Consider the following 20,874-nt stretch of genomic DNA (forward strand, 5'->3'; position numbering starts at 1 on the left):
GAATCCTACAGGTGACAGAGATAATCACAGAATGGTTTGGGTTGGAAGGGACCTTAAAGGTCATCTAATTCCAACCCTCTGCCACGGGCAGAGACACCTCCCACCAGCCCAGGCTGCCCAGAGCCCCATCCAGCCTGGCCTTGAACACCTCCAGGGATGGGGTGTCCACAGCTTCCCCCAGCAGCCTGTGCCAGGGCCTCACCACCCACAATAACAGAAGGTGATCAGCAGCTACACTGGCTCACTGTATTTTGAGAAATCACACCCTCAACCCTCTGAAACTGACCCTAAATTGCATTTTAACATACTGAAATTTACACAAAGCCTTTAAAAAAAAGCTAACAGTGATTAAGTCATTGTTAATTTACATTACAAAACCCCTCATACCAGTTTTCTATATGCATGACTGCTTTCCTCATACTTTAAAGCACTGCCACAAATATTCATTTTTAATGAAGTACTTGTACATTAACTTACTGTACTTTCTAAATAGACAGAACTCCAAAAATGTCTTTGTATCACAGCAAAGCTGAATTTGTGTGGTGGGTTCACCTGCTGAGCAGCTGAACCCTCTTCTTTTGAGGAGGGCAAGTGAGAAAGCAGCTGGGGTGGAGTTAGCTGCTCAGCAGGGTAAAACCCCCACAATTCATAAGATACCAGCAATTTCCAGAGTACCAACCTCCGAGCGATCAAATAAATTTTAACTGTGGCAAAATGCAACACTCCTTGGCACATTAGCTAACTTTTCTGTATTACCGTCTGTTTCCAGTGTTGATGTCAAAGATCAGAAAGATTATCTTAAAATTCTATATTCTAGCTTTAATCTCCTTAATTCCCACAAAAGCTACCAAATATATGTAAAACAACAACAATTCAACAAAAACTTTGTCACGCAGACTTACCATATGAATCCATAACAGGTTTGAGGTCCTTGTACTGAGTAATAACGCTGGTCGTCTCCTGCACGGTGAGGTCTCTGTACTTATACTTATACAAAACAAACAGAAAGAATATTTTTAGAGCCTAAAGCTTCACTGTAATTTAATTTGGTTTTGTTTCACAAAATAACCTGCGTTTATGAGAGTTTACACTGATAATATACAGACTCTTCTGCACTCCACTTCCTATATAATTTACCCAATTTTAACAACATGTTAGGATGCTTTTATTCTTAAATAACAGTCTACAGATCAAGTAGTTTTGGGAAAGCTATCACATTTTCATTGATGTTCTACCATAACCAATGCAATATTTTAAGCTAAGCCAAATACTGAGACATGGTATTTACCAGAAGTTCTGCAAAACAAACTGCCATATACCTTTCCAACTGACAAACACTTGATATCTTCTGTTTGAAATTAAAATTACCCACATGCCGTTATCAAAAAAACTAAATCTACTTCATTTAGAAAAGCAAGGAAAATTATTGAATCCTCTTCTGGACACACACAATAACCACAAAGTAGAAACGCTCTAAAGAATTTTGCGCAGTTTTAAAGTTTTTAATACAATTTGTAATACAAATATGAAGAAAACAAAGGATAACTATGAGAAACAAAAGAATACCCTTGGCCATGAGAGTATTTGTGGATCTAAAAAACAACAACAACAAAAAAAACCCACCTGCATCTCTGAACCAATAATGTGACATTTTAAACATTCCTGATGCACAGCTATGTACAATCTGAACTTCACAGACGACTTTCATAGCACTGGTACCACGGCACTAATCAATTGCTATTATTATTACAATTGCTATTATTATTACAAACTAGAAAGCAGACATTTCAAGGCACCATATTATTGATAACACCACCAGTTTCATCCCCTTGCTTTCCCTGGGAGCAGGGAGCGAGTCTCAGCACAGAACTCAAGTCTCAGAACAAGAACCCCCAGACAACGGAGGAGATGCTCCTGACCAGCAGAGAGCTGGTTTCACCGGGTGGTGCAGCTCTGTAAAAAGGCAATCTTCAGGTGTCTCAGGGACCACAGACAGCGTCCCTTCATTCCTCCATGACTCTCCACAATGCAGACTGGAACCCAACACACACAGACGCTGGCAACAAGTGAATTCCAACGTTATCCAAGAGCAAAGCCTGGTGCCATGGCTAAGGGTCACCTTTGCTCTGACAAACACCCCTGAGTTGTGAAACTTGGAAACTAACACTTTTTTCTAATATCTACAGAGACTGACATAGATGCTACTACCACTGGGCATCACAACTATTCCTTGAGGAGTTGGGCTGAGCATGCCCCGTCACTTCCCCTAACACCTTAGTCTACCAAAAGCTGCAACTCCAGGATTTTACTCATTAACGAATGTGATAAAATATCTAATATCTATTTACACAGGACAATTTTGAGGCCTTCCACCAGTCCAAGCTTAGTAACTCAGAAAGCAAGTCAAGAGTACCTCAAATTTTAACATGAAAGCAGAAATCTGTCATATAAACGATCCCATTACCCACAAGAGCAACTTTCAAACAAGGGCAGAGTGCGGCCAGGCTGAAGAAGGGCAGTGAGTGCCCCCATCACCAGATGTGGTTCTACAACAGGAGTGAGAGCACTTCTCCAGCCATGTAAAAAAAAGAGGGGATCGTTTATAGGAACACACCTTACAGTACAGGATGTAGGCTCAAGAAGATTGGCACAATCAGAAGAACAAAAAGAACAAAACCAAAACAGGCTTTCACTAACAGAAGCTCCTACCAAACATAAGGATTTGGAATAAGGATTTAAATCTGCTTGTAGCACAAGGGTCTCAGGTCAGTTTAATCAAAAAACAGACAAAAACAGTGCCTGCTTGCTTAGCAGACATAGTAATACTGATATTACAAGACAATCTTTTTCTATGTTCATATAGGAAGTAACTGAGGATTTCCAAGAAATGCCAAAATCCCTCTGGAAAATGCAAGATCCTAGCGATCTCTATAAAGCTAACTAAAATTGATTATTCTAAACCCTTGATTTTTAAGTTGTTTTTTTTTTCCTCCTCAAGTATCAGATGGCAAATGCATCTTCCTCATTCAACATATCAGGTAACAGGCCGCAAAGAGATGAAGCTTGCCAGGATCAGGCAGCAGGTCAATACCTAAAATTAAACTATGTGTTTGTGTTCTCCCAAGCCGGGGCTTAGTGTTTTGGTATCTCACACACAGCTACGCCTACTCCTTAGATTTCCTCTATAGAACAGAAAGTGGAACTATTATTGAAAAATACAAAAAAGTGCTGAAACAGTAACTTCACTTTTCATGAACTGCTCAATTCACTGCACCTTTCACTGAACTTACCTACAGAAAGTCAGATGGCACTGGGGGCAATAAAATGGGGGTGAGGCAGGGTGGAACGGAAAAGAGATGAGGACAAGGGGTCAGCTTTGATTCTTTCCCCCCACCTCCCGTGGCATGTCAGTCACTCATTAATGGAAGACAGGTGAATACAAACACACCGTCACTTGCTGGCACCGAGTTAACATTCAGCATTCATTTTCGAGCTGACAACAGGAGAGGTGCTTCTGATCCTTTGCAGGTGAAGGACCCATCCGTTTTGATCAGATCTTTGTCTATCATATGTCACGTTTACATTGTGCAAACAATACGACTGAACTTTATTACAACAACATCCCCCAGAACAAAGCCCATAACTCCCGTTAGGTGCCTAGAGACGGGTACTTCTGGGTACCTCGGGGGCTGTCACTCCCAGCAGCTGGACGAGGCTCGCTTTTCGCCCGCAGAACACCACAGCCGTCACTACGTGCCTCCGAGCGAGCCCGGCGAGGAATAACGCCTCACCCTGCCACGGCTTTCGGGTCCTGAGGCACAAAGCTGACCGTACGGCTCCCTTCCATTCCCTTCCCTTCCCCACGCCCCCGCGGCCCCCCGACCCGCCGCGCCCCTCAGCCCGCGCCCCCCCGCCGCCGGGGGCAGCCGCCGCCCCGCCGCGGCGCTACCTTGGCGAGCATCTTCTTCAGCTGGCTCTCCGAGAACGCCATGGCGGCGCCGCCCGCCCGCCCCCGGCCCAAACAGGAAGCGCCCGCGAGGCAGCTTCCGCCCGGCCCTGACGGCACTTCCCGGGCGGCGCCTTCCGCCCGGCCCCGCCTCTCCCCCCCTCCCCCCCGCTGCCATCTGAACCCTGTGGTGCCCCAGCTGCCCCTGAGGGGCGCCCCTCGATGCCCTGAGCGCCCTCACAAAATGTACCAGTCACGGCCAGAAAGCCTCAGGCATCATTAAACGTACAACAGAAATCCATATGTAATTCTTCAGCGTACTATTAAATCAGGCTTTTATCCCCCTTCATAACCCACAAGGACGGAGTGCATTGACGTTAGACATTAAGTACAAAAGATCAAGCTCCCAAAGCGCAGCCCCTGCTGCCCCTACGAGCTGCCTTACAACCAGCCATGTGCTACACAAGTCCCTCAGGCAGCGCTTGGAACGAGGAGGAAGGATTCTCGCTGGAGTGTCCAAGGAGCTGGGTAAGCTCCTGTCCTAGACGGTGTCCTACTGAGGTGCGAAGTTAGGAATAAAACAAGAATCAGGCCATAATTAGCTGGGGAAAAAGGAAATACTACAGACAAATATCACCTGAATTTACATAAAGCATTCTTGCACATTCATCTCCACATTTTGGTTACCCAAAGTGCACTTTTCAAGACAGAAATTTGTACCGGGCAGTGCAGTGTTAAATAATGTAAACCAAATCCACATAAAGAAAGCACTGTGGTAGGCAAATTAAAAAAAATCTTGTCTTATACAGAAAACCGTATACACTGAGCAACCAGTTGTGCCCAGCAGATCTCCAGCTTCTGTGAGCAGACGCTGCGGCTTCCCTGGTGCTTACAGTTTGAGCTGCTGCTGAAGGTCATGAATTGATCCTGCACTGCTCTGCAGTTTCTCTTGCACTGATGGATCTTCTTCTAGTTTGACCACTTCAATCACTCCACTGGTTCCAAGAATACATGGAAGACTTAAAAATACTTCACTGTTTATATTGCAACATCCCTGAAACAACATGCAAAGAACACTGTCAGTTATTTATTTCTGCTGATCTTTATCTGAAGCACAGAACCACAAAGTGACTTGATAATGTTAATTAAGCAAGGAGATTTCATCACATGGCATGATTTTGCATAGCTCGAATTCCACTTTTTAGACCCCGTGCAATGCTTTACTGTACAGAAACTATAAGATATTACAGTGTGAATTAAAAAATATCTTGAATCATGCTACACTTGGAAGAGTTTCCCAACATAAATATATCAGACCTTTACAATGCAGGCCAAGCTGATACTACAAGATACAATTTAGCTGGGGAATTTCTTTGGGAAAACAAAAATCCCTCCTGGGAATATTTTTTGAGTATTGATCATGTATTCATTCTGTGAGAGACTTCACCAACGTTACATCATTGTAGCTCAAGTTTACACTATTGATTTTGTTTCTTTTTAGGATCTGTACATGAAATTTTACTTTCTGTAGTTACTCTAACTAGTAAGTTTAACTGTAGTTTAAGAGACTCCTCTACTTTTGCATTTAGTTCATAAAGAATTAAAAACTTCACTTGAAAACACAATGATGAAATGAGCTGTATATCTGTACTTGATTACAGTGAGCAGCCTTTTGTGCTCAACTTCCGTGCACTGAGAACGTGAACCATCTTTCCAAGTCCTGTAAGTAGAAGTGACCAATAAATGCTTCTACCTCTTTTTTACTCATTTGAAATGACTTAGAGCTTTAATGAAGCCTCTTGGGTAAACTCCGCACAAAGTCTAGTCTACAATTTTAAGTTAAATGGAGTTTAATGATTTCCTCAATGTAAAGAATCAAGGAGTAACAAAAACAGCTGTTTCAAAGCTGGTCAAATAAAATAATGTCAGAAAATTTATACTTTAATAAATGATACTGAACTCTTTTGGTCCCCACAAAAATCTACATTCAACAATGAGCACTTAAATTGTGACACATTTCTCTTCGTTTGCCAAATCCAGCTGTTCCTGGGGAGCTGGTCAGCAACCTTGACCACATTTTCCATCTAAACATTTGTATTTTGGGGTAAGACAATCCACTTTTAATATTGGTTTCAGGTTAACACAACAACTGGTTTATGCTTCGCTTGGACTAGAACTGAAGGTGGTTGTTGGAAGAAAGTCATGAAAACAGTGCTACTTCTGAACAGAGGCTTTCCAGTATAAATAACATCATTACAGTGCCAACCAAAAGATAACCCATTTACCTTTGCCAGGGTGGATACAGAATGAACCTTTCTTTTATCTTTCAGTATACTGTCAGTCAAATCAGCAACTGAGAGCCCAACAGACCAAGATCTCTGACCTTTTCCCTTTAGGATTTCCATAGCTCTACATAAACCACAAAAAGGGGAGAAAACGCTGTTTAGATTTTCATTATTTAAATTATTACTTTTTTTTGGTTCATATGTAAAACCCTACAGGCATATAAGCATATCATAAAAACATGACTCTTTTATTTGGGAAACAACAGAAGAGAATAAAGACATTCCTTCAAGAAATTATTAATATATATTTTACCCACAGTAGTAACAATTCCTTTTTCTGTCAAGGAGTGGATAAATAAATCAGGTAAATTGATCCAAACTTCTACTTCACTTTGAAGTAAACTGCTTCTGCACAAACTCTGAGAAAAATATGCCAGAAAGCTTGCCCCCCCCCCCCTTTTTTTTTTTAAAACGGACATAATTGAACCGGCAGCTCTGATGTTCTCACGTATATTCTACAAAGCTTGTCTTGTCATTAGATACCATTGCAGACACAACATTATTAAAAACATTAGAAAATCAGCAGGTATATACTCTTACATAAAAATGAGTGACACGCAGACCTACACATTCATAGAAACTCAGAAACTGTGGAAATTTTAGAGCAAACTTCCTCCTCTTCATGAAGAACAGAAGAAAAACAAAATCCCTGCAAACTTCAAGTATTTGAACATGAAGGAAAAACCTTAAGATTATAATGGCATTACCTGTTAGCCACTTTTTCCTTTGAATTATGAGCAGCCATTGTTTCAGTTTGATTTGCAAGTGAGTTACAACTGGTCCATGAGAGTACTAGATAGAAACAAACATAGCATTTAAATCTACATCTAAACAGTGACTAAAATAGGGACCAGACAGGGTGGGGAAAAGGGAAAGAAAAAAAAAAAAAAAAAAAAAGCAAGGTTCCAAACTTTCCTTCCCCCGTAACAAGACAAATGTAGTTGATGACCCACTAAGGGTCTCTAGACAGATGAAATAAAACTCTGAAGTAGTACTTGACCAGAGACACTTGCTTAAAAATGAATTAATAGGCAATAATTTTTACATTAGCAGTAGCCTGCTACACATTATAGCACACTTCCTTTCTCTTTCAATCTAATCTACATCGTTACACCAATTAAAAAGCATTCAAGGTTGTATTTTCTTTTACTGTGACAAACGTAAAATACTTTTGCAAACACCCCAGGTCTACAGACCTGGTCATAGACCAGAATCTTATTCTTTTGAACTACATTATAAAAATTTTACTACCCTGTTCATGACTACCTTCAATACTTTTCTCAATTAGTTAAGTACTGCCAGAACATTAAATACTCACAGTCATGACACCGTATCACTTTACCTTTGTCTTCCCCTTGTTCACCAACAATCCAAGCATCTTTTCCCAGTGCCTGTGCTTGCAAAAGGTTTGCGAGTGTATACTGAAATCTCTCGGTATCCAGATTGCCACCTACTCCAATAACTCTACTTTTGGGAAATGCACTGAGCTTCCATGACACATACGTCATTACTTCAACTATATGTGAAAGAAAAATATGCTGACAATAAAGGATCAATCAAAACTCAGCCCAACTGTAAACTATTAGTCAGTTACAAAACTCAGGATGGACTTGTTTTCTTTAGAAAAGGCAAAAGCATGCATGAACACTTCAGTAGTTCCGTTCAACCAAAACACCAGGTCAGGTGGGGAGAAGGCAAAGAAGATTCACAGACCAAGTTAAGTTTTAAGAGAAGTCAAGGGAAACTTCAAAATGAGTCACTATGTTTCCCTATACCAAAGCCCTCATGTGCTTCTAAGTTTAATGCAGCCAGAGTTTCTTCCTCCCCACAAGGCAGGAAATCTTTTTTCCATTTCCACAGCTCTAAATGATAGGAAGGCCACGAAGCACTTGAAAAATAGAAAAGGGCTAGCAATGTCTTCAGCCTGTTTGCAGGACAGACAAGGTCACACATAGTTCTTGCCCTTTAAGTTGTGTTTTGCTTTTCTTATTTCACAGTATTCCTTACCAAAGAGATTTGGATTTCCCCCCCCCAATACAGCTGCAATGTTCACTAGTGACACTACATTACACCTATTAGTAGTCTGCGAGTCTGATCACATGGCACACGACACACACACATCTATGCTTACTGCACAGGAGAAACGCACACATAAAACAGCTGACAAGACAGCAGCTAATGGATGCTAAACTTGTAGGTACAGCGACATTTAAGCTACATACAGAAATATGCAGAAATACATACCTTTTAAACAAAACAAAGTACGCTATTTTCTTTTACCTTGGTAACAGTTAAGAAAAACCCCCTCAAAGACAGTGTCCTGCTCAATGCTGAAAAGGAAAATATCTTTCAGAGTACCAAGAATTTCTGACTAAGTGGGTGCATTCTGCAGTAATGTACTTTTAAAACAGCCCAAAAAGAAAGCCATTGCAGGGACAGAACATTAGGTGAAGTACCAGCGCACCTGGATGGGAAGCAACAAGCAGAACGGAGTTCTGACTGTAGCGTGATACTGCTGGGATAATTCCCCTGAACAAGTCCACATTGCTCTGTATGACATCAAGGTAAGTCTGAGCATCACCCAGAGAGTTAACCGTGAGCACCACAACTTTCGAATCAGCTGAAGCAGAAAAATCTGGAAATATAAACAGAATGTGTTTTAAAAATTTATGTTACTTTATCAAGTTTCAGATGCAAACCAAAATGCTGTCCTAAATGCTTAACTGCAGCATGCAGCTTAAGTTAGGGATTCTTCCCCTCATGTCTCAACCCCACCCCGCAACTGGAATGTGGGGCACTTCCACAGCACCTGCAAAACACAGCTCTCCCACAGAACCACTCTTCCTATTTCATAGTGGGCAACACAGAAGACAGACTGAAGTTTGCCCAAGGCTACAAAGCACAAACCGGATAACACATATACAGTTTTGATATATAAGCTTTCTAAACTTAATTTTCTTGGCAAGGGAAAAAAATCCACCCATGAAAAGGCTGCTTCATTCTTCTTCTGACTTGTAAAAGAAGGGCAGAGACTTTACTCCTTTATCCTTATTTGTTCTTTTAGCTCAATGAAGGACGTGTAGACAGCCATAAGAAGAGTTCCAAAAGCCTACTTATGTTAGCCTACGATGTTACCCGACTGTAATACCACTTCTGAAACCAGCTGCAGCCAAAGCAAACGCCTAGCACACCTACAAAGTGTAAGCTTACTAAACGACGTAATACCAGCCTGCCCCAAACCTAGACATAAGCACACTAACAGGTTACAGTACAGAAGCATTACGTAACACTGTGACACTACTAATAGCATCATCAGCAACGACATACAAGCTTCCACTATCAGAGAGAAACATAAATATGTAACAGGTGCACAAAAGCACGAACAGAGATTTGTGGTACAGTTCAACAAGCAGGGTTCAGGAACAAAAATGTGCTAGCAGCAACATCTGCAAGGTAAGATCAAAGGATGTAGAACAGGCAATGTCAGGTGGAAACAGAATAATCAAGTAAGATGCTTGGTGAAACCAGAACGCATCCCTGACCCCAGACAAAGATAAATCACCTCAGAAGCCTGATGTGAAAGCCTCCTCAATTTTGTCTTGTGGAGGGTCCAAGGAACATAAAAACATCACAGGCAAGCAAGGAAAAATGAGGATGAAAGATGTTGCTCAATTCAGTTCCATCTCCTACCGTGGAAGAGCTATCGAGCTACATCACCTCAACCTCTGCAACTAAAGCCATTCCAGCAATGAGACCTAGTACCTTTGCTGATCTCCACATTTGGCAGAGCAAAGATCTCCAAGTCCATGGTTCCACCTTTTGCTGCACCTTCAGAAAGATCCAGAAGAACCACCTTGTCTGCAACACCCTAAATGAATAACAGTTCAACAATAAAACACAAGTTGTTCTTGCCAGTGGTGGGAATAAAACCAGCTCTTTCTCCAATTCAAAACAGCATTTGTTGTACTGTGTATAAAATAGGCAATATGGGCAGACCTCACCAAAATTACTGACAAATCACAAGAAAAAGAGAATTAGTTTAATGAGTTGAATTGGAAAATAAGGCATTATGAAACAAATTAACAAAAACATCTCTAGAAAGTAATAAAGATTGTCTCTGAGCATATAGATGGTCTGCACCGTATTGCAGCTATAAAACCCCTTTCCAGGTGACGAGGAGATCCCAATTCTAACAGGCCACAGCTTAGGCAACAACCTATTAACAAAGGATTTTCAAAGTAAGTGAATTCCTAATTCAATCCTTTGTATTTACAAAAGCTGACTGAGAAAACAGCAGAAACTATCACTTCTGTGCATCCATAAATTAACTGAAGGGAAGAGGCAAATGACATAAGCAGTGACACGACTATTGAAAATGCTGAGCTAGTTCTGTGTGTCAGACACTAAGAACTAGGTTGGAAGCCTCTATATTAATCAGGTCTGTAGCTATTTACATTAATTACATACCTTTGCTGCAACCGCTAGCACACAGGCAATGCCAAGATCTCCAGCTCCAACCACAGTGATTTTGCTGAAACGCCCTTCATTTTTGTCTCCACCAGTTTTACTCTTTGATTTCGTGTCAGTTTCTCCTACAATTAAAAGGAAAACACAAACTGATGTGCTGGTCCATACTACATCAATACAAGTATCGATGCTTCATAAAGGATCACAGCTGGAGTTAAACCAACTTACATAAGCTTCTTCAAAATAGTGGTCAAGTCTGACCATGGAAAATCATCCTAACTAACTCCAAAGGTGTAACGCACACATACTCCTCTCTCAATAGGAATGTTTTCTCACTAAATGGAACGTATGAGCGTAATAATAAGCAGCAACTAGACACCAAGACCATAGAAACAATACTACCTTTGCTACTGCTACAGGCATGAATATATACCAGGGTCAGAAAATCTGTAAAAGAGTTAAAATTTTGAAAAGACATTCAAAATCAAGTTTGATTAAAATACAACGACCGTTTAGCTAATGATACTGGTAATGCAACAATTCCCATTCTGAGTATAACACACAGAGATTTGTAACAGAAACATTAAGATCAATTGATTGGAAACATGTATAGCATACACGAGTGTGCTCACAAACGTGTCTGTGTACACTATTACCAGACGAAACAGCAGAAAAGGGTTCAAAGGGAAGGATTTGCACTAGTTGCCACAGATGATCATCTGTGATTTCATTAAAAGAAGAAAGGATTGACCTGAAGAGTATGTGTCAAGACGAAGAACAGCACTGGAGCCATAGAATACCCAGATAAGTAAATCATGAGAACTGTGAAATTCAGGAATTTTGCCCAAGACTTACAATAGGTGAGATAAAACAGTGAGGCAAAAGATGCCAAAGAGCATCCACTCCTGAAGGTTGTAAAAGACAAGACCAAAATCAGCTTGCCACCACTGAACGAGAAGAACCCAAGAGACACAGTATGGCCTAAACACCAGCACTCCTTGTCCTCAGTGCTGCACACCAGTCGCTGTGGGCTTACAGGTCTCAGGGCTTGCAAATACCGATGTGAGAGCGCGAGCAAGTGAGATCTGAGGGAACGTATGACTGTGATGGGGTAAAATCAACTTGTTTGTTCTAAAATCATATTTTCTTTCCACAAGATTTCACAATGAATTTTCTTGCAGTAATTTCCTACAAATAAGTAGTGCTAAGTGTGCAGCATTTTTCAGTGGGCTTAAATGCAAATAACCAAAACGAACCGCTTATTCAAGTAAAGAGAGTCTGAGCTCTCTATTCCAAAAGAGGCTCTTAAGAGAAAACACCAAACACTGTGGACATGCAAGCACCAAAAATTCAGATGTTAACGTTATGCAAGCATCTTTGTGATATAAAGTAATAACAATAAATTAATAAGTACAATAACTAATAAGTATAATGCGTTAGAACATCACCAATATACGAAAATATCCACACCTTCAGTAATCTTTGCAATGTAGGAGAGAAGTTCTGATTGCCTGGCTGCGTCAGAAGATGACAATGAATACAGAGGGAGCTCTTCCTCAAATTTTGCAATCATTTCCTTGATTAATCCAACAATAGTTGATTTAGGCTGAAATACAGGAATATGACAAAATAGCTGACTAGCTTTGCCACATACCAGTATCAACTGTAAACTGAAGCAGTTTCATAAAGAGTCATAGCTATACAAAATCTGATAAAATTATAAATATTGACACCCTTAACATGGAAAGATTTAAGGTAAAGAAAAGCATCACTTTTTAAGAAGATACTTTTCAAACAGGAGTGCAGCTTAAAAGGAATGTAACAAAAAGGAATTACAGAATTTAAATGACCAGTGCAACTAGTTTTTGAAAGCATCCATGGACATATGAAGGCCTTTGATCTAGCTACATCAAATAATATAAACAGGGCAAATCTTAGCTAGAGGAAAGACAGTTTCCTTCTTAGATGAGCTTAACTGAGCACAGCTTTGGTGATTCAGTTCTTCTTTGGGCAAGAAGACAGTGGAAGTTTGAGCAATAGAAACAATTCCCATGGGAATTTCTCTATTAATTATGGAAAATATATCCTATCCTTTTTCGAAAACTAGCTTTCATTAAATCACTTTTGCTGGCCTGACAGTCATATTTAAGTAAGTTATTTAATGGTGCATAAAATTATTTAGCAACAGCACTGGCTTTTGAATCTCTAATGATTTGCATAGTTCTATTGAAAAAAGACATCCCCAAAACATCAGAACTTCCACTGAACGTTCCAGGGATACTCAATTTGTCTACTATTATTATTCATTATTCACTGCAACAAAGGGGAAAACATCAAAGAGTCAACACAGGCCTTACAATACTTTGTAACAAACTCAATCCCATTCTTATTCAGCCTAAAATAATTGTCTTTACAATCAATTGCAATTTTCCTTATGATCACATCATACTGGCTGAAAGCTGTAATTTCAAGAGGTGCTAACATTCTGCTTCTCTTTGCATAATCATTACACATTTAACATCAACGCAGAAAACAAAAAGCCCCAGACCCTATCCACCCCTCTCCATATAACATCAGACACTATTCCCAGACACCTCCTTCCCCTGCTGCCCCTCTTACATGGCTCCAGTTTTGCAGGTAGGGCAAATAAATCCTGCCATGAGCATCAACATGCTTTCCCACTGAAATGCCCATGTTCGCAGTCGGCTTCAAGAAGCAAATGGGGGGAGCAAAGGGATGAGAATCCAAAATCCACAGACAAATAGGTATGTTATAGGAATTACCTGTTCAACACAAACCAAAAACCATTACCAACCTCTGCACTGAGAAGAAACAAAAAACAGGTGTGTGTGCATGTGATTCACATTTCATAATAACAAAGAAAAAAAGCCAGACAAATCACTTTCTAGTTTTGCACTCAAAAGCATTTATGTTACTTAGGCCACTTTACAAAAGCGGACTTGTCTGGATCAACTTGACATGCCACTGATTGAGTCTTGATTAATGTAAGGTTTTTTCTTCTTGTTGTTGTTTTTTTTTCCCTTGGGTATTCTCTGTCAGCCAACGTGTCCAGTTCTCTAGGCAAATAAATCTGTCACACTATATGATTTTTTATTTATTTAATTGACTTATCTCATGTCTTATTTCAACACCTATGTGTGCATGAAGATACTTGTTTATGGAGCAGAAGCAGCTTCTGCCAATTTAGGCAAAATCTTTTAGAGCCACCTTTACTGAAGCTGCAGTTCAGAAACCAACACCAGCAATACCAGGATCCCAAAGGCACGACCACAGACTTGTATTCATTCCCATTCTTGGGTATTTGATCCTATAGTGTGTGTACATTAGCCCTGAGCATACCCAAAATGAGAAAGGGTACCTCATCTCGTATATGCATGCTAACACAACTTAATTTAATAATTTAGAGGCATGGTTTTCATGTTTGATTTTAACATTCCACTTCATTTACAACACATTTAGGAGCAAACTTAACTCCTTTTGGCTGCTGGAAATGAGTATCAGCACTCTCGTTTTTTCCCCACTGCTCCCATCTGGCTGCCAGAGCAGAAAAGTCATCTTTACTACTTTAGCCACACGTTTTTCTAAGATTCTCCATGACCAATCAGCATGGTATGTTGTTGGGAGGCCGTACCCAGCACATTTTACAATTAGATTCATAACTAGTAATGAAATTACATTCAATTACTCTTACCATATTTCACTGGAACAGTACCACTGAAATTCAGGAGGTCTTTCTGGGATCCATCCTTGAAGGCTGAAGTTAAAAATCAAAATTATTATGGCAATCACATCCACAACTACAAACATACACTGCTATTTCTATTTTAGAAATCAAATACATTGCTTTATTCACCAATGTTACAAAAGTGTTGTCTGCTGCGTCCCCCCCATCCTCCTTTGTGATAACTCCTTAATGGAATCTTAATGAAGACTGTGCTGGTAAAACTAAGGATATCACTAGTCTGAAAATCACTTCTCCTCTGAAATTCTGGTGTCATAAGAACATTCAGTCTTTCTGAAGGAACCTAGAAACTAGACTTCACAAGCTAAAGACATAAAATTTCCTTAAATAGAATCACAGGATTTGGGAAAATGCTGTTACACAAAGAAATTTAAAGAATAAACCTTCTACAATTATTGACACATTAAAATTAGGTTTTTATACGCATGCTTTCTTCAAAAATAGTCACATAGCAAGAGGAATTTTGCTGCAAGTCAGAATAAAGGTAGGAAAGCACCTGGAAGACATTCACATTATACACAATCTGAATTTACGGCAAGTAAGAATCATTCAAAGTAACTGTATCACTTCTTACTGTATGTGTTCATGGAGAACGTGAAGTTAGGGTAGGTCTTGTTAACAGTCTTCAGTTCTTCTATGGTCAGATCCCTGAACTTATACTGAAAAGCAGGGAGAGAGAAAAAAAAAAGAAAAAATTTTCCTTTCAAAGGCCATTTCTTTTATTACCAGAGACAGGGAGACGGAACCAAGAGAAAGTGGAAACACAAGAAGGGGCAGATAACAATTACTTGTAGCATTATAAATAGCTTTGGCATGAGATAAATGCTTTAAACAGCTGATACCAAAAAAAGCTTTGAAAGTATCACGGGTCTGCTGTTGCAACACTAGAACTCAATTTCTGACCTCATTCTGCATATACCATTCCTCCCCCTTCCTGTCGGTGTAAGCAGAGACAGCCGCTACAGGGGGCTGAGCCAGTCCTGAGCGCCCTACGAGGCTCACCGCGCTGCGATACTTGCCACAAAGCCGCAGCTAAAACCTACCTGCTCTTCAGCAAGACCCCCCACCAGAACCATAGCTAGAGCTGCTTACACAGCACCATTATTTTCCCCCTTGCATGTGAAAACGCAAAGCTGCGGACAAGAAACGCCCTTTAGTCAGCTTCTTGCTGTTCGGTCTGACGGGACGCTGCAAAGCCGAGCGGCTGAAAAATCAAAGGTGCCCAAGCGAGGAGCAGCCACACAGCTTGAATGTAAGACGTTGTTGTAAGCGTTGACACACCTGGCTGTGAACCAAACCCATCCCTCCCCAGCTGACCCCATATTCATAATACAAGAGATATATTCCTATTAAATATGTTGTTTTCCTATTAAATATGTATTCCTATTAAATAGGTCGTAAAGTCCTTCTGAGGTCTATCAGATGGGGAATTCCTCATCTTGTGAGCCTGGCGTTAGGTATGCATAGCTCAGTTTCTCATATGGAAATTAAAAAGTTTTTACCTCAGGGGGATGCTACGAAAACAAATTCCTGCCTGAAGAGCCCTGAGATGGCAGGCAGGGACTATCAGACAAGCCCCCAGGACACTGACAGCCCTTTCCGAAGTCCCACCGCGCGCCCCGCACGCTTCGTCCCCAGCCCGACGAACAAGCGAGCCACCTGCGGCACAGCCTTACGGCAGCCAGGTAGGCAAACCCCGCTCCCCCGGCAGCGACCCCAGCCCTGCGGGGCCGGCCGAGCCCCGCCACCCCAGTCCCCTGTCACGCTGCCCTCCCGCCCCGCGTCTCCCTCGGAGCGGCGGCCCCGCGCACCCTGCCCAGCTGCTTCCTCAGCGCCTCCGCCGCGAACGCCATGGCGCCGGCTGCCGCCTCCCAGCCGCCCCAGCGCCGCCCGGCCCGGCCCGGCCCGGCCCCGCGTGAGGGCAGGCGGCGGCCTCGCCTGAGGGCCGCTGCGGGGCGCCGCTGACTTCTTGAAGCTGAGTTGTGGCAACCCGCCGTGAATCACCGCTGCTCAAGTACGTAGTGACTTCTGGATTGCCTGTATGCATGCGTATCTCTCTCGCTAAATAATATTTTTGAAGCGTTACTGCCGCGGCACCCACCCAGTTGCTCCCAGTTGCAGACCAGTCAGCGAGGGACGGGGAAGGGGGCGTAGGACACCGGGGAAGGGGGCGGAGGGCAGGACACTACCTCGCAGCATCCGAGCGTTGGTGTTTTCTTAGAGCAATTTTTGCCTTCCCAGACTGATTTTTACTTTTCACAGACAAATTGCTGTTTTTCCGGGTGGTAAGGAAGGTAAGTTTTGTGCTTATTAAGGGTATCTCAGCATGTCTGAGTTACCCAGCTGCACCTCAAGGACTCCAGCTGTGCTCCTCAGGGATGCTCCAAGTTCCCAGGGCAGCAGACATCGTCTGGTTTTTCAGCACATCTCTTTCTCTGTCAATATTTTTCCCATTACAGCTGGGCTGCCTTTTTGGCTGCTCCCGTCAGTGAAACACTGAGACACGTGACAAGTCATACCTGTAGGGTACGATGTCTAACTCTTTGAAGAGGAGTTACGGTGAGGACTGCCTTTCCTCCTTCCTGGCGGTCTCCCTTTGGTCAGTCCTGCCCTTTCTCGAAGCCCGTATTTGTGCAGAAGCTGCCAACCTTCAGGAGAGCGATTGAAGGGCAAAATGCACAAAATGGCAGCAGCAAGCAAATCCCCAAGCCCTACAAAAATGCTATGGTAAAGGGCCTCTGTAAAAAGCGAGAGGTATCCTTGGCCACTTGGGTTTTGTGGCAGGAGGAATCGTGACCTGAGAACTCTGGACTGGGATGTATACAACAGCTACCTTTACTACAGCCTCCTACAGACTTGAAGGCTGTGTACTTTTTTGAAGGGTGGAATATAGTGAATCCCAAGATGAGCTGTTAGAATGATCTGCATGAACATTCTCCTAAACCCTTGTAAAAGCCAGCTTGAAAATCACTGTTTGATTCACAAAGGTGCTAGCAGAGGCTAATGGTTAAGAATAAGATACTTGTAAATTTTTTATCTCAAAAATTTCATTTTTTAATTTCTCTATATTTCACAGTAAAGACAACTAGGCAAATCTGAAAGATATGTAGTATTAAACACTTGGTAACAAACTTGGTTAGACACTTGGTAACATTTTTTAAAATCTGTATGTGCAATATAGCCAAAATAATTGTAGAAACTGGAACAGTAACGATATACTATTGGTAGTGACACACCACTGTCATCTCAAGGCTGAGTAGTATACCATTGCCTTGAGGCTTACAGGTCATCATCCCTGACTAAGCATGCACCCAAACTACAGGGCCAGATTTCTTGATATTCACTGTTTGAACTCTTCTTTAAATTCAGAACAGTGCCTATGCCTTCTGACTCAAAATCTGCTCTAAACATTATATGCAAGGAATAACTCCATATTGAATTACATATAATCTTGAGGTGATTAAATATCTTGCTAGCAAGCTGGTGTTCTGCCCACACAGATAATGGCCTTGCTACCCCACACACCACCCTCCAGCAGTTCCTCCCCCACATCATCTCACAGGTTGCCATTTCCAAAAGTGCTTCTTGACATATAGAGCAGAAAGTTGCCAAGAGAGGCAACTTAAGAAAAACACTTTTCCAAAAGATGGCAGAGTCTTATTATAAACACAACCTGATCTGATGAAAATTATAGTTTCATTTGAACCAGTAGTTATATCAGGTTGCACAGGTTAAAGACTTGATTCCTACCTTTTTATTACTGAAGTTCCCTTCTGTATTTCAGCTTTGGAAGCTAGCTCCTGACTTCCCTAACCCAGCACCTCCCACTGCATTAAGCAAAAAGAAAGCTAGCAGTATAATTGACATTTCTAGAGATGTTTTCTGCAGGCTTTTGGCTTCATTGCTGTATGCGTACACACTCACTGCAGTCAGCCTAAGTACAACACAGGCCAGAAGTGCTGACGATAGTGAGGTTGAACATGACCAGCTGGAGAGTTACCGATAGCTCCAAGAGCAGCAGGAGTGTTCTGTTAAATGCAGTTCTGAAGATAAACACATCGTGCCTTAGCCCCATCTTGAAGCCATCTGTGGGTGGTTTAAAGACAGTAAATGTATCTGCCTGCCCAGCAGCTCATATGCAAGTCTCCACCACAGTGCTCTTACATTATCCAACACTGTCTCTGCTCTAGAAAAGCTTTCACATGCACATTTACTTTAAAAGCAAATCATCTGGTAAAGCCAGCAGGACTGGTAATACTGTGCTCTTCTAAGTGTGCCCATAGCATTTTGCATATGTTACTACCAATCAAGCTTCAGAAATTTCCTTAAACTGGTATTTATCGAGCAGATACACAATATAACAAACTCTTAATAAATTAAGAGCTCCTATCTCCATAAAAGCTTGCCCTGTGTATTCAAAAACAGCATTTTGCCAGCACTAAGGGTCCTCTTACTGAGATATTTTCTTTGAGACTTGATAGAAGACATGGTCAGTTACACAGAAAATAGGCTGTGGTTTTTCAGGTGCTGAGGGAGAGAGCAAAATAAAATGAGGCTCCTGGAACATGGAGCTAGTTCTACTGCATGTGGCCTGTGAATTTTATTCAGTTTTACACAAGAGGAAAATGGCATCATCTTCTGTGTCCTAAAATGTCATACTTCAGACACTGGCCTTAATCTTCTGGTTAACCTTGGGCATTCTGTATCTCTGTGTTACCTATGAGCAAAGCCAAAGGAAGAGGTTCTCAGGAACCTTCCTCCAGTGGAGGAAATCATGCAATAACATGAGCTGTCCAAATTAAGAGTAATGGAACAGAAATTAAAAGTTATAGAAGCTATGTGCCTTGTGCAAAATTTTCACTTCTGAAGTGTACTTCTGTGATCATCCCAGATACTGAATGTCTATGAATAAATGAAGACTATGTGCACAAGTGGCAGGGGAACAGTTTCCTCACAAAACCCATCAAACTGGTTTTAGCTCTGGACAGATCACAGGTCTCAGGAACAAAATTCCTGCACACTCCATAAAAATAAAGACCTGGATAGAGCAGCTTGCCTCCTGTTAGTGCCTCTCCTGTGCAAAAAGCAATTATAAGCAGAGTCCTTTATCAGTTTCAGAGCAGCCCGTCAACCAATTGGTGTACTGCTCCAACATACACACCACTTCTTTGTCAGAACAAGTACTGAATATGCTGAGACCAAAAAAGAAGAAGCTGGCAGGGAGAATTATTGTGACAGGGAGTTGAAGACAAACTCAGAGCAAACATTATCAATCCTTTGTTGCATCATTCAAGGAAGCTAGTTACCCTTCCATAAATAAGTCCACGTAAGAGGTTAAAACGTTGAAGAGTATATCCAAGGCACTGAAAAACATCCTTTTATGCTCAGCATGATTACATATGCACTCTTATTCTGAGTGCATTGTAAAACCTGCAACACTGTCCTCATTAAGTATTTTTCAAGTCAGAAGCAAGCCCATGCCTTTAGTAAGGAAAAAAGAACAAAAACAAAGCTCTTAATTCTCTTTAAGTTGTCAATTGCTGCATTCATGTATGGTATGATAGGAGATGACATCAGATGAGCCTTTTCTCAACTTAGTAACACAGAGAAGGTGGGCAGATGTTACATCCAAGGTTAAAAAAAACCCACAAATTTGCCAATGTGGGGAAAAGGATATAGGTAAAAACAAAGACTCGCACAAAAAAAATGAATAGAGAAAATCCCCAAAGGAAATTAAGCACCAGCTGGTTTGGGAAAAGCATTCGTTAACTGCAGGCAGAGAGATTAGAACTAAATTAGGGATATGTATTATTACCTCAGGAACCTCTTCTGTTTTTAATTTCATCCCACAAAGTATGTTAACCATGGTATGTCAGATTTTTTTTTGATTCCCAGGTTCATGGAAAAATAAATGTTTCCATGGGCATTTAAACTGGTAGGTAAAAGAACATTTATTGGATGACTAAATCGCAGTTCTGCCTTATGGAATTAAAGTGTTATTTCAAATTAAACTAAAAACTGCCCTCAAGCTAAGGTGTTTTTTTTGTTTTTTTTTTTTGTTTTTTTTTTTTAAGTCTGAGTAAAATAGTTCTGTTGCTTCCAGAGAGGTATAGCTTTATTGGCCAGATTAAGATAACTCAATGTAAAATTTCCTTCTGCCTGAACAGAATATATTTGCTTTGAAATAATGACTGATTAGAACTATGAAGATGCGTTAAAAATCTCAGGGGGATTCCATACAAGGCAAGAACAAACAGGCTAAGATTTCATGCCTACAAAGCAGAGTACTGGTTGGGCACCGATCAAATGCTAAGTGACTTTATATATGCATATATATATATTTTTTTTTAAAG

At 41.2% G+C, this 20,874-nt stretch overlaps 2 protein-coding genes across 5 annotated transcripts in view; both read right to left on the minus strand.

The window, feature by feature from the left end:
• The window catches only part of TSG101 (tumor susceptibility 101), a 21,007-nt gene extending 16,125 nt beyond the window's left edge, over positions 1-4,882 (minus strand). The window contains exons 1-2 of one of the 3 annotated variants that reach the window (XM_080595205.1): positions 4,840-4,882; positions 903-987 (exon numbers count right to left, since the gene is read on the minus strand). In XM_080595205.1, coding sequence (XP_080451331.1) covers positions 903-915 — 13 coding nt within the window. In that variant the 5' untranslated portion in view covers positions 916-987; positions 4,840-4,882. Of the gene's footprint in view, positions 1-902; positions 988-3,949; positions 4,108-4,839 lie in introns of those variants that run through there. The other 2 variants (XM_080595203.1, XM_080595204.1) reach the window with 2 other exon arrangements.
• UEVLD (UEV and lactate/malate dehyrogenase domains) lies at positions 4,252-16,501 on the minus strand. Of its 2 annotated transcripts, XM_080595190.1 has the most exons (13): positions 16,333-16,487; positions 15,096-15,180; positions 14,471-14,533; positions 13,378-13,541; positions 12,229-12,364; positions 11,161-11,205; positions 10,759-10,883; positions 10,054-10,159; positions 8,756-8,926; positions 7,634-7,807; positions 6,999-7,083; positions 6,232-6,355; positions 4,252-5,000 (listed from the first exon to the last, which is right to left on the minus strand). In XM_080595190.1, exons 1-13 carry the CDS (start codon positions 16,372-16,374, stop codon positions 4,836-4,838), a joined length of 1,485 nt encoding a protein of 494 aa, XP_080451316.1. In that variant the 5' UTR covers positions 16,375-16,487; the 3' UTR covers positions 4,252-4,835. The 2 variants fall into 2 exon arrangements, with proteins under 2 accessions (XP_080451316.1, XP_080451317.1); XM_080595191.1 differs by lacking the exon at positions 11,161-11,205 and having other exon boundaries at positions 16,333-16,501.
• Between the last annotated feature and the right edge of the window lie 4,373 nt (positions 16,502-20,874).

This window comes from Anser brachyrhynchus (assembly GCF_964034855.1).
Source record: "Anser brachyrhynchus genome assembly, chromosome: 5".
Lineage (NCBI taxonomy): Eukaryota > Metazoa > Chordata > Aves > Anseriformes > Anatidae > Anser > Anser brachyrhynchus.